The sequence below is a fragment of the Oryzias melastigma genome, linkage group LG6 (genome assembly GCF_002922805.2).
Source record: "Oryzias melastigma strain HK-1 linkage group LG6, ASM292280v2, whole genome shotgun sequence".
Lineage (NCBI taxonomy): Eukaryota > Metazoa > Chordata > Actinopteri > Beloniformes > Adrianichthyidae > Oryzias > Oryzias melastigma.
The window spans coordinates 11,493,295-11,505,288 of NC_050517.1; the positions used below are offsets into that span (position 1 = coordinate 11,493,295).

General features: G+C 40.8%; 3 protein-coding genes across 17 annotated transcripts in view; all 3 read right to left on the reverse strand.

The window, feature by feature from the left end:
- Nucleotides 1-3,084, reverse strand: part of tnikb (TRAF2 and NCK interacting kinase b) — a 68,438-nt gene extending 65,354 nt beyond the window's left edge. For 3 of the 10 annotated variants that reach the window (XM_024282097.2, XM_024282099.2, XM_024282098.2), the window contains exon 1: nt 2,533-3,082. In XM_024282097.2, the coding sequence (XP_024137865.1) occupies nt 2,533-2,589 (57 nt within the window). In that variant the 5' untranslated portion in view covers nt 2,590-3,082. Of the gene's footprint in view, nt 1-2,532 lie in introns of all 10 variants that reach the window. The other 7 variants (XM_024282095.2, XM_024282094.2, XM_024282096.2 and 4 more) reach the window with 6 other exon arrangements.
- The window catches only part of mon2 (MON2 homolog, regulator of endosome-to-Golgi trafficking), a 448,157-nt gene that overhangs the window by 230,003 nt on the left and 206,160 nt on the right, over nt 1-11,994 (reverse strand). The gene's annotated exons all lie outside the window — the stretch shown is intronic.
- pld1b (phospholipase D1b) overlaps nt 6,575-11,994 on the reverse strand; it is a 57,425-nt gene continuing 52,005 nt past the window's right edge. For all 3 annotated transcript variants that reach the window (XM_024282109.2, XM_024282110.2, XM_024282111.2), the window contains exons 21-26: nt 10,591-10,704; nt 10,470-10,519; nt 10,255-10,389; nt 9,936-10,089; nt 9,725-9,842; nt 6,575-8,797 (exon numbers count right to left, since the gene is read on the reverse strand). In XM_024282109.2, the coding sequence (XP_024137877.1) occupies nt 8,573-8,797; nt 9,725-9,842; nt 9,936-10,089; nt 10,255-10,389; nt 10,470-10,519; nt 10,591-10,704 (796 nt within the window). In that variant the 3' untranslated portion in view covers nt 6,575-8,572. The remainder of the gene's footprint in view (nt 8,798-9,724; nt 9,843-9,935; nt 10,090-10,254; nt 10,390-10,469; nt 10,520-10,590; nt 10,705-11,994) is intronic.

Here is an 11,994-nt window from a genome sequence, read left to right on the forward strand (position 1 = left end):
ACTATCTCTTCCACACTGCCAAGACGTCTAAAGCCGAGCTCATCAGCAGATCCAGGATTTAATGATCGACCCAGACCTGACTGACCCTCTGCTGTCCCTCCATTACATCCAGCCAAAACACTGTTTCTTCAAAAACACAGAAAAAACAAAAAAAGACACTCGACAAAAATGTATGATAACTGCAACTCTTCATAGAATTTCACACTTTCACAGCTGTGAATAGATCAGTGAGTTTTCTTACACCACGGAGTCCTCAACCCTGAGCTCACAGTCGCTGAAATGAGCAGTAGGTTTTATTTTTTAACTAGAAATAGACACAGATCTCACCCTGACTTTTATGATGAAGACTTGCTTGCTCTTTATCCCCAGCATCATTAACTGCCCTTGCCTTTTAATTACAATTGTACTTTCTTTACTGGCGTAAACCCAGCTCTGGAATGGCTGTTTAAAGGGTAACCAAACAGGGAAGTTGGAGTCTGACTCCGCCCACAGCCGAAATGTGAAAATCCAGTCTGAGGGGTGGAACTGAGAACAGGGCTGTTATCATCACAAAATGCAGATGTAATACCTCGAGTCTACCTGTAGGGGGAGGCACACAGGTGGTTTTTCACAAAACTGTCAAGAATTAAACAAGTTTATTTTCATTTGTCAAAAATTTGGCAATGACCAATGGACAGCACTCTTAATAGGGCTGAGAATCGATTATAATTTCCAGAAAAGATTTGATTCACAGGAGCCTGGATCAATTAGATTCTGATTTTTTTTCTATTTTTTTTATTCTTCAATTCAATTTTGAGCTTACATTTGTACACATTTATTTAGAAATACATTAATAATCTACTATATGATTTGAATACATTCATATTAATCTGATCCAGTTCACATACTGTAAATGTATCAGTGAAATAATGAGATTGTTAATATCATCCAGTGTTACATGGATTCTCTAAAGGAGAAGTTCTAACTAAAATGTTCAGATCATTAACATTGGAAACATTGTTCTGCTTCTCCTGGAGGATGTTTTAGTTTGGACACTAGGTGGGGATCACACTATAGTATTACACCTTATTCCAGAAGAAGAAGAAATTATGAGGAAAAAAATGATGTCTTAGACCACAAATGGTTACTTTAAAATATTTCCTTAACAGAGTTTGGAAAATTAGTGTCTATGAGTTTGTAAAGATGTTAATTTATTCAGCAATGTATGTTTACCGAATGTTAGCATTAGCCATCCTATGGGAAATTCCATTAAACGTTAGCATCAAGCTAGCGGACTTTTGCTTTATGTGCAAAATCGATTTATATTTTTATGAATCGATTATTTATGTATTAAGCTTAAATCGATTCAAATTGATAAATTTATTTTATCTACCCAGCCTTAACTTTTAAAACCCCATTTATAGAGGTCAGAAATTGACAGAAATAGTTCTGCAGGGGCTGGGAATGGGTCAAAAACAGCTTCCATTTGTTTTTACAAGTGATGTGAAAAACCCCTTTAAACAAACCTGTTGGAAACCTAATCAATGTTTGCTGATCTGGAGCTTTTCCCGTTGGAAAGGCAGGAATATTATTCCAGAATAAATCAACTTAAACCTTAAATAACTTTCAATGTTTTACTCTCCATAAAAATATATTTTGTCAAAATTATACATGTTAGAAATGAGTGCAAGATAACATCGGGTCATTAATAACAATATAATAAAATGATCGGGAGGGCCGGATAGAATTACCCAGAGGGCCGAATCCGGCCCTCGGGCCTCGACTTTGGAAATTGTGCTTTAAAACATTCAAAAATGTTGTTGCCCAGTTCTAATATTAATAATAAAACCCCACTGAACCCTGTGAGATGTTTAACCTTCCTAAGATCCTAAATACTGAGGATGATGACAGATGTCCTCGAGATTTTAACCTGTTATTTGGGGCTCACAACAAACTATAGACAAGTACTGGTGTGTACGCGTGCGTGTCCTCTACCAGCTGATTACCTGGCTGAAACTTCACACCTGTGTGCACAATCACAGGCCTCTGGCACGTGCACACACGCATTCCTGCACTGCATCTCCCCTCGTGCCACTCATCACCATGGGCGCACAAACGCACGCGCACAAACAGACACGAAACTGCTGTCGCCACAACATCATGAAATGGCGGAACTCGCTCGTGCTGCGGTTATTACTGCCGGTGTGTGCGTGTGCGTGAGATCGTGAATAACACGCACGCGCGATTCTGAAGCGTCTGCATGCGCCTTAATGTGACAGGCGCGTGGAACTCAACATCTGCCCCATATAGACATGCGGTCTGGCGGCCGGCTCGGGGCCTCGTTACGTCACGTCCCAGTTGTTGGGATAAAAATAATAAGGATGAAGAAGCTGCGCGCGCGCGCTCACATCCCACTTCATTTTATCAATCAATGTACACGGTGGAAGAGCGCCACACACAAACACACACGTTCATTGTATGATCCACGCACGCGCGTAGCTGAGGCACAGAAGGGCGCGAGGACAGGTGTTGCACGCGCGCGCAGACATTTACCCTCAGTGCAGACAGGTCTATCTCATCCAGACTCCGCGCGGGGGAGTCGCTCGCCATGGTTCTCCCAGTTCCTCAAAGACCATCGACCGGGGCGGCGGGGGGAGGTGGGGGGCACGCGCTCCTCTGAGGCAGGCCTGAGTCAACCCCCACCCACCCTCCCCAAAAAGATCCAGATAATCCCGGTGCTAGCGATGCTCGTCCGGACGGAGAGTTTACATGCTGCTCCCTCAGAGGAGCCCCCGCCCCCACCCCTCTGCGACCCGAACACCGGAGCAAAAGACGGGGCGACTCGCGCGCGCGCTCGGGAGGGAGGCAGAGAGGCGCGCGGCAGCAGAGGCTCGCGGAGTCCGTGCGACCGTCCGTGTGTCGGAGCCGCGGCGCGCTTCCCGGGAGGGGCCTGCGTGGAGGCTGCGCTGCTGTCAGAGACGGCCCCCCTCCCCGCACCCCCCAGAGGCACGAGCACGCGAAGCGCACACCTCCGCGGTGATGGAGGGAACAGCAGCGCGCTCCTGTATGGGAGCCCGCTACGGACAAAAATGGGCTGTAAAACCTCCGTTATTCACCGTGTGACCCCGCCCGCTTAGAGTTTGTATCGACACTTCCGGTTTCAATAACACCCATAAAGAAGACTCCAAAATGATACCTGCACTAATCAAGAACATCCAGGGATTTTACAGTAGTAGTGTTAATACATGTTTTCTACTGTCTCCCTGACATTCATATCGTATTACTACTTTATGTACAATGACAAAAGAAAACTGAGAAAACCAGAAGCAGGCGAGTGATCCTCTACTTCTCCTTTTCAAATTCAAGGCCCGGGGGCCGGATCCGGCCCTCCGTGTAATTCTATTTTATTGCTATTAATGTCTCGATGTTATCTTGTGCTTATTTCTAACTTATGGAAAACTCAACAAAAAAGAGCCACAAATTTATGGAAAAGACCTGATTTTATATTAAAATCACTAAGATGATAAAAGAACAGAGTCATGGTGAGTAAAAACAAGGATCTGATACAGAGCAAGAGAAACATTTGGGTTAATTAGTGAGTTTAACGAGGTTTAAAGTGACAAGACAAGGACAGGACAGTCAAACAAATCCACAAATGAAACAACATCAACCCACAGACAAAACACAGAGCCAACGTGTAACCATGTGTCTGAGTCAAGATAGCATAGTTTAAAACAGTCAGAGATCATGTCCAAACCAACGTTTTTGTCGTGTTTCAACACTTTTCATGGCTGTAATGTTTTAGCCTTAAATATGGAGCCATGCATAGTAACATTACACAATGAGCCGAATCACAACCTACAGCCGTGTTCAGATTGTTCATTCTAAAACGCATTAGGTGGTGTTTTAAAATGAAAAAACAAAAACAAAATATGAACACGCATGAAACTAGAATCATTAGTAGCTGTCAATGTTTGGAACAGTTTGTAGATTTTTATCACATTTTATTAGTTTCTGTAGCCAAAATCTGTTTCCAGTCTTCTTCTTTAGTTTTTGTCAGCTGTTTTTTTTAACTTATTCTTGTTTGTGGTCATTACATAAAGCATGTCTTCATAGTTGTGTTTTTGTGCTCTAGTAGTCTTTTGTTGTATCAGCTGATTGCTTTGATGGTTTTGTGATTTAATCGCTTTTTTCTTGTGTTTGTTTTTGTGCACCTTTGTCCAGAACAGCATTTATCCTCCATTCACTCTTCCATCTGATTCTTTCCATTGAATTCATTCACTGAGCAAATCTTTATCTTTCAGTTCATCAATCATTAAAGATCTATAGATACTGTTGTGCCTCTGGAAACAAATCCAGTAAAGAAACCGTGACTTAACTAAACACTTTTCCCATCTGAACATGTGAAGCAAGCCTGTTTTGGTGAGTGAAGAAACTTACGCTGCTTTTTCTGTGTTTCATCAGCGTTTGTGATTTTGATCAGTAACAGAACACAAAGCTCCGTTAGTTTGCTGTTAAGGAACCCACCTGAGTCACTGATGTCGTGTTCAGGCAGGTTGGTGCAACAAGAACTCACAAAACCACCTAATCACACAAGAAAAGAGTCTCCAGCTCCACTCAGGAGAAAACAAACTGATAAATCTGATCCTTTAAAAAGGGGATTTTTACAGTAGAATTCATCTGTGATTTTAGAAATCTGGACATTTGTTTCACTGGAACAAAAACATAACTACTATAAAACTAAAGGTTTAAATTCTGTGTACGTAGCACCATCTATAGGAACCATGAGGAACCACAGGTTAGATCTTAGCTCTAGTTCATTCGCTTTACTATTCCAAAATATAAGATTTTAATGTCACATTCAAACTGGCGTCTTAGCAGAAATTCTCAGGAGAACCGACATTTCACAAACCTCAGAGTTTGGATGGTATCAGAACGAAGACACATGAAGTTAGCACAACCACATACCGGTTAGAGTCAGAAAAGCAGAACTTTAACCAACCACAGCTCTGCTTTTTTCTGTTTCAGCCAGAATATAAGTCCAGTAACAATATCTTTCAGGTAAAAAATAGTGCAAAAATGAGTTCAGGTCTTTTTGTGTGAATGTTTATTAAGCATTCATACTATAGTGATTCTTGTGCTCCTTTCAAGGCGTTTTTCAGCAACTCAATCACACTTTCAGTGATTTCAGCAATCTTCAACTCGTTCAGGACATTACTGCTTGTATTCTTGGTATTCATAAACTTTAGAGTTTTTGAAATATTGAGCAAAATATGCCCCATAGGAAATGAATGAGAAAGTCTTCAAATTTCAACATTTTAAGCAGATTAGCAGCAAAACTGTAAATATTCATGGACTATGTTTTTATCTTTTATAGTAATTTTCAAAAAAAAAAAAATTGAGTTTACCTAACGCAGTATTTTATACCTAGGTAATCTAATATTTTATACCCGTTCATGCCCAGCTTTTTTGGGGGCTTATTTGGCATCTTTGGCTTTTTTGTGCTAATTTGGAGTTTAGATAATAGTTTAGCATCATGCTAACGTTTTTGATTAATTAAGTTTACTGGGGAATTTTAGGCTATTTTGGAGATTAGTATTTAAGCAACAAGCTAGTTTTTTTTGGCTAATCTTTTATCTGCTGAGGTTTTTTAGGCTAATTTAAAGTTCGGCTTCTATTTTAGCAACATGCTAACGTTTTTGACTAATTTAGTTTACTGATAAAATGTAAGATAAGATGGAGTTTCTGAAGTATTTCAGCAACTAGCTAACTTTTTTTGGCTAATTTGGCATCTACTGAGGTTTTGTGGGCTAATTTAGAGTTTAGCTCATATTTAAGCAACACACTAAATATTTTTGCAAATTGGCATACATTAGGGATTTTTTTGTGAATTTTACATCAAATTTTTCAGAAATTTAGGTCAACTTCAGCGCTCTTTCATAGTTCTTTAACAAAATTTCCAGTCTTTTAGCAAATTTAACATTTTGCAAATTGCTTTTGCATTTTCAGCAAATCCGTTCAGAAATTAGAGTCAATTGCGTAGCTATTTTCAACATCTTCAGCCACTACTTTCAGCAAAAACCATTCACACTACCATTATTGCAACTTTTCTATTTGTGTAGAGCTCCAGATGACGTCCAGGTTGTTCTAGAGTCAGTAACTCAGTCTTCCAATGATTCAATCTCTATTCATCCAACAGCTCAGCAACAAGAAACCCAAAGGAAACCAGCAATGATGGCAGACGCCAAGCTAACCTCTCTGCTCAACAGAAACATCAAAAACATAAATGGAAAAGCTCTGAAAAATCTCTTTGACTTAATAAAATGTACAGATATTTGGATCCATGTTCAAGAAATGTAAAAAAGGAATTTAAAAAAAGCCAAAGCAACAAATCTGATAGTTATTTTTATTCACATTTATAGACCTAGTGGTGATTAAGCTCGACTTTAATTCACAGTAAAGGAGCTGCAGTGCTTTACTCTCGTTTCAGAATATTTTTGCTTACAAGGGAGATCCTGGACTCCACCTTTTAACCTCCATGATGGATAAAAAACCTTTTGCATTTGCTTTGAAATAAACATGTGAAGTCAAAATGTTACATGAGAATCTTGGTTTATTGAACCATCTTTTCACAAGAGCAACATGACGCAATCATGCAGACCGATGTGCAAATAGTGCATTTTTACAAACATCAAGAGTCAAGAAAAGACAGACGAGGGTCTGCAGACATCTGCAGCTCACCTTCCACATAGAGTTCGTTCATTCACAACAAATCTGTACCAACAACTGAACCGGGGCCATGTTTATGGAGTGGGCTGGGCTTCCAGAGTTCATTTCTCTGACCTAAAGAGCTGTAGAGCGCAGACAGGAACAAACTTCAACCAAAAACATGGTGGAATGGATCAGGAGGTAGAAAGAGAGAGGTAGAAAGAAAAACAAACATGGTGAAGGTGACACTTCCACGTTCAGACAGGCACATCGTCAATACTGGCTATAGAGGAGGCTTTGCTTTTTGCCATGCTTTCTGGAGAAACTTTAGTGGCATCCAGCTGCTGTCAGCCTGTCAGCTGCGCATGAAAAATGCAGCTTCATGCAGTAAACAAGCAGGAAGACACTGACAGATTCATGCTGCACCAGAAGAGTCAGAAGAGACAGAAAAGGAGGAATCTAGACTCCAAAAGGCAAAATTACTGCTCACACAAACTGGCACCTTGTTCATAGTTTTACATTTCAGTGACAAATGGGAAACATCAATTTGTGTGGGTTTGTTTTTGGTCCAAAATGAGTCAAACATGCATGCATCATTTCACAAACACCTTTACAGGAACACACTCTGTTCTCAGCCTGGGTTTGTAGCTTCTTGAGCTTTCAAACATTTTTCCTGAATTAAGTCGAGCTTGAAATCGATACACTTGTGACAGAAAATTAAAAAGTGAAGCTGAAGTTCAGCATCATCCTTTTTCCTGGACAGACTTTAATCTATCACCCCAACGGGAAGTAAGCCGTCGTCACTCTATGATGCACCAATCAATATTTTTTATTCCTATTTAGACCAACGTAGAAGGTGGTCTTTGAGGAAAATCACAAATGTGTTAAGCTGGTCTTCCTGGAGCTTCAGAGCTGATGACAGAAGGAAGCGTTTAAGGCAGAACGTGTAATCCATGGGATCAGGAATGCAAATGAATTTACAGTTCAATCATTAGACAGTCCAGGACTTTTGGCACTTCGGGTTTTCTGTTAAATAAATACGGAGAGCTTCTGTTTTCTCTGTTTAGTGTCTGAGCTGCATTTCCTGGCCCTGCCAGTTGCATAGTGTTGTTTCCGAGAGAACAACAAGCCGCGGTTCTGGAGTAACAGCTTGGTGGTGAAGGGCAGGAGGAAGTTTATCAGACCGTCGATCACTTCCTTTTCCCCCTTCCTGTAAACGGCCAAACTTTCAGGCACTGGAGGGATTCCCAGCAGGTCTGCTGGTCGGCTTTTTCCTTCCTCAGTTTGCATATGTGCAGATGGGTGTGATGGAGCCCAATTTACCCGCTCAAAGAAAAAACCCTCAGCAGTTCGACATGCATATAGTGTTTGAAATTTAGAAGCTTTTTCTATTTCTGTGACTGTCAAACTTGCATCTTCTAATGGGACAGAAGTCCCAATCCCCCCATGCCTCAAGAATATTTCCTACACAAAATAATAGACTTATCGTTTCAAAAATATTTGATTCATAAATAAATTTGATAGATATTTACAAGAATCTGTTGGAGTTTAGGCTCTTCAGACATGAAAGGAGACATTTTCCTCTGGTTTACTCAGATCAGAGTAACACAGAGATTCTGAAAAAACAAATTATTTACTGTAGTGTGATCAGTTTACCCTGCGCGTCGCCTCACAGGGAAACCCTTTTCTGAACTTCTACATGAATATTCAATCAGTCTGCAGAGTAAAGGAGAAGAAAGATGTCTCCATTTCAGAGTGCGGGGTTAAAAAAAGAATTAAAAATTTGACCACAGTTTGAGAAGATTTCCATCATCGCATTTCTTCAATCAGAAACTGGTGTTCAGGTGTTTCAGCCACTAGGTCTCGGCAGAGAGACTCCGCCCCCTCAGGTCCAAACTTCCATGGGTACCATGGCCTCCTTGGAGCCAATTTGGGGGAGCAGGTTCTCCTCACACAGGAACTGCAGAGGAAACTGGACCAGGAAGCCACGGATCTTCTTCAGCTCCTCCTGAGCCAGGGCTGGGTTGTCTTTGTCCAGACCCGGCATGGCCAGGTAACCCTCCAGCTCCTGGATGCTGTGGACGTCGCTGGACGGCAGGCAGCGGAAGACCTGAAGGAAGAGATGTTTTCATTTCTCAAGGATGTGATTTTTAAAGCTTTTATGTTTTGATGCCTTTTTAATGTGTTTTTATAGCATTCCCTCAGTTACTGTGGGAGTTAGGGTCTAAAAATAATCTGCGATTGGTGAAATCTGCAAAGTAGGATTACAGATGTTTAACTCTGCACACTTTGTACACTTTTCTTAGACAAAAGTGAACATTTTCACACACTTCTCTCAAAGTTCAAATCTTCATAGAAAAATAAGTCCGGTATTATAGAATGAAAACAAAGATCTGATCGTGATAGATTTATGTAAATGTGGAAAATTCTGTACCAATCAGGAAGCAGAACACAATGTATGCTCTAAGAACTACAAATGTGAACTGTGATATCGCAAGGGAACACTGTACTCCTCTTTTAATTATATTGTCCATGTGTGAGGAGCTGTGTAGTTGAAAAGTTATCGTGCGAACATGTCTCGTTTCTCATCCATTAAAGCATGGGTCAAAGTCATGGCCCGGGGGCCGGATCCGGCCCTCCAAATCATTTCATTTTATTGTTAATAATGGTCCGATGTTATCTTGTGCTCATTTCTAACTTGTATAATTCTGACAAAACATATTTTTATGGAGAGTAAAATATTCAAAGTTATTTAAGGTTTAAGTTGATTTATTCTGGAATAATATTCTTGCCTTTTTATTATTCAGAAATATGTTAAAAAGTTATGGTTCTAAAGTTTTAAAAATTGGCATTCTGATAGCAAAAATTGCAGCAGCTCAAATCCATGTCTGCAGAAAACTATGTAATCAGACTCATCTCTTGGGTAAAGGCAGTGACTGCTTTAAGTTTGTGTTTTAGTTTTGGGTTTTGAGGAGCGTAAACTTCTGTTTTGTTTCTGTAAAAAGCGCCTTTGGCGGCGGTGTGGCGTCACACTCACCCTCTGGTAGATGGAGTCATTTCGACCGGCGGTTGTCATCCAGATATCCTTGTAAAAGTGATCACTGATGGGATCAGAAACATCGATTGAGGGATCCGTGTTTGCTCCAAGGATCATCCTGAAACACAAAAAAGGCAGAAAACATCAGCATGTCTTTAGCTGCTCTCATCCGTTGGGGAGTAAACGGGGCTAAATGTGGCTGTTTCTGTACCTGAAGCATTCAAGTCGCAGCTGCAGGGCGTATTTTCCGGCCTGGTACTTCTGCCCATCCATCACAGACACCACCGTCTCCTTATCCTCCACAATCACAGCCACCTCGCTGTCCCTCTTACCCAGCATGCTGCGGTCATTGATGTTGGCAGAACCTGCAGGTCCAGAAGGAAAGCAGAAGTCAGAGGGCAGAACCCACCAGCAGGTGGTGCTTCAAGCCCACAAATGAGGCTCTCAGCTGGAGATGTGATTGATCAAAAGTTTATATCTCATTCACAAATATATATATATATCCGTTTTGGTTTTCTCGAAGCATTCACCGATGATGACGGTGTTGTCATCGGCGATGAGCATCTTGCTGTGCACGTAGATGAGCTCGGTGACCAGCTTCCCCTCCAGCTCGGCGTGCGTCCTGAGGCCGGTGATGGAGAAGTAGTTGATCCACTGGTCCCCCACTGGAAGGAACCGCAGCCAAACATTTCAGCTAAACGTGAGCGCGGAGGAGCATCTGTTCATGAAGGCAGAACCGACTCACTCTCTCTCTTCAGCTGGGAGATGATGGAGTGCTCTCCTCGGTTCATGGTCCTGCAGGCATGGAAGGAAACGATGAAGGAGGGACTTTGAAACCATCTGCAGTGAGCAGCCCCCCAACACACCTGTAGTTGAAGTGCATGACGGCCTGGATGGCGCTGCCTCCCCCTGTGTTGATGTCGCCCTCGAAGCCCGGCAGCAGAGGCGTCACCACATAAACGCGGTATTTCTTCCCCTCACTGTAAAGATTCAGACAGACGGTTCAGACACGTCACTCCCTGGAACATCACAGACCCACGCTGGAGCTGCACACGTCAAAAACGAGGCTGAAGCCTTCTGAAGTGTATCTGATCAGATTCTGACGTGTCTGCGTCCTCCTCTGTTCTAAAGCATGTTTCTGTTCCCGTCTGTGTCAACAAATAACCTTTATTTAAAATGTCTTCCTTCACGGCGTGTTTATTGTTCCTCTGAAACTTCTTTGATTTTTGAAACTAAAGATGACGCTCATCAGCAGTAACAAATCAAAAATGTATGTTTAAACATTTCTTCAAGTCTGCATTTAACAGAAGTGCTGCACCTGAAATGTTACAGGAACCCTCTCAGTCCACGCTTCCATCATCCTGTCAGCTGTTCCAGATGGGATTCTACCAGAGGCTGAGCGTTTCACTTCATGCTTACTTTTACTGTCTTTAATATTTAAAAAATGTCATTTGTTTAAAGATTGAATAACTACTTTCAAGCTTAATTTTAATTTAACCCAATCTTTAAATGTATTTCTATTTTTAGATTGACGTGGAAACCAAGGACGGAAAGGGATGAAGGTGAGGAAAAAACACTTCTAGATGAAAAAAAATGCTTTTCGAGTTCAGTCTGTAAACTAAATATTAAAAACCTTCTTATGGAAAAAGTTTAATCAAAGATTCAAGGAGATTTCACACTGAAAAAAGAACTTTTTTCCTTGAATAAAACTTACAAAAAAACAAAACAGTTTTCTAAAGTCAAAAGAAACAAAAAAATAGCTTAAAAAAAGGGGGTTAAAATAGTATTACGGCTACCAAAAAAAGAGTATTATTGCGACTTTTTTTCTTGTATACGTACAAGATTTTAAGTAATAAATATATAACTTTAAAAAACGTAAATTTACAAGGAAAGGAAGACATAAATGTAGCCTATACCTCTTAAAGTCATAAATATACAACTTTATTTTGTAAATGTAAAATTTTTAAAGGTGTCATTTAAGAAAACATTTTATTTGTAAACTGGCCCTAATACTCTCTCATAGTCCTCGCTTCAATGGGATTATATTATTTAAGATATTTAAGATTTTGACCTAAACATTGAACATTCTCACCGTAACGATTTCAATAAGCATATATTCTCAAATAAAATAATGAAATTGAGATGATTATCATTTATTATCATTTTAATTATCACGGCGGCGGCCGTGGTGCAGCGGTAGGGCGGTCGACTCCTGATCAGAAGTGAGCTGGTTCGACTCCTGTCTTGCCCGCCCATGTGTCGAAGTGTCC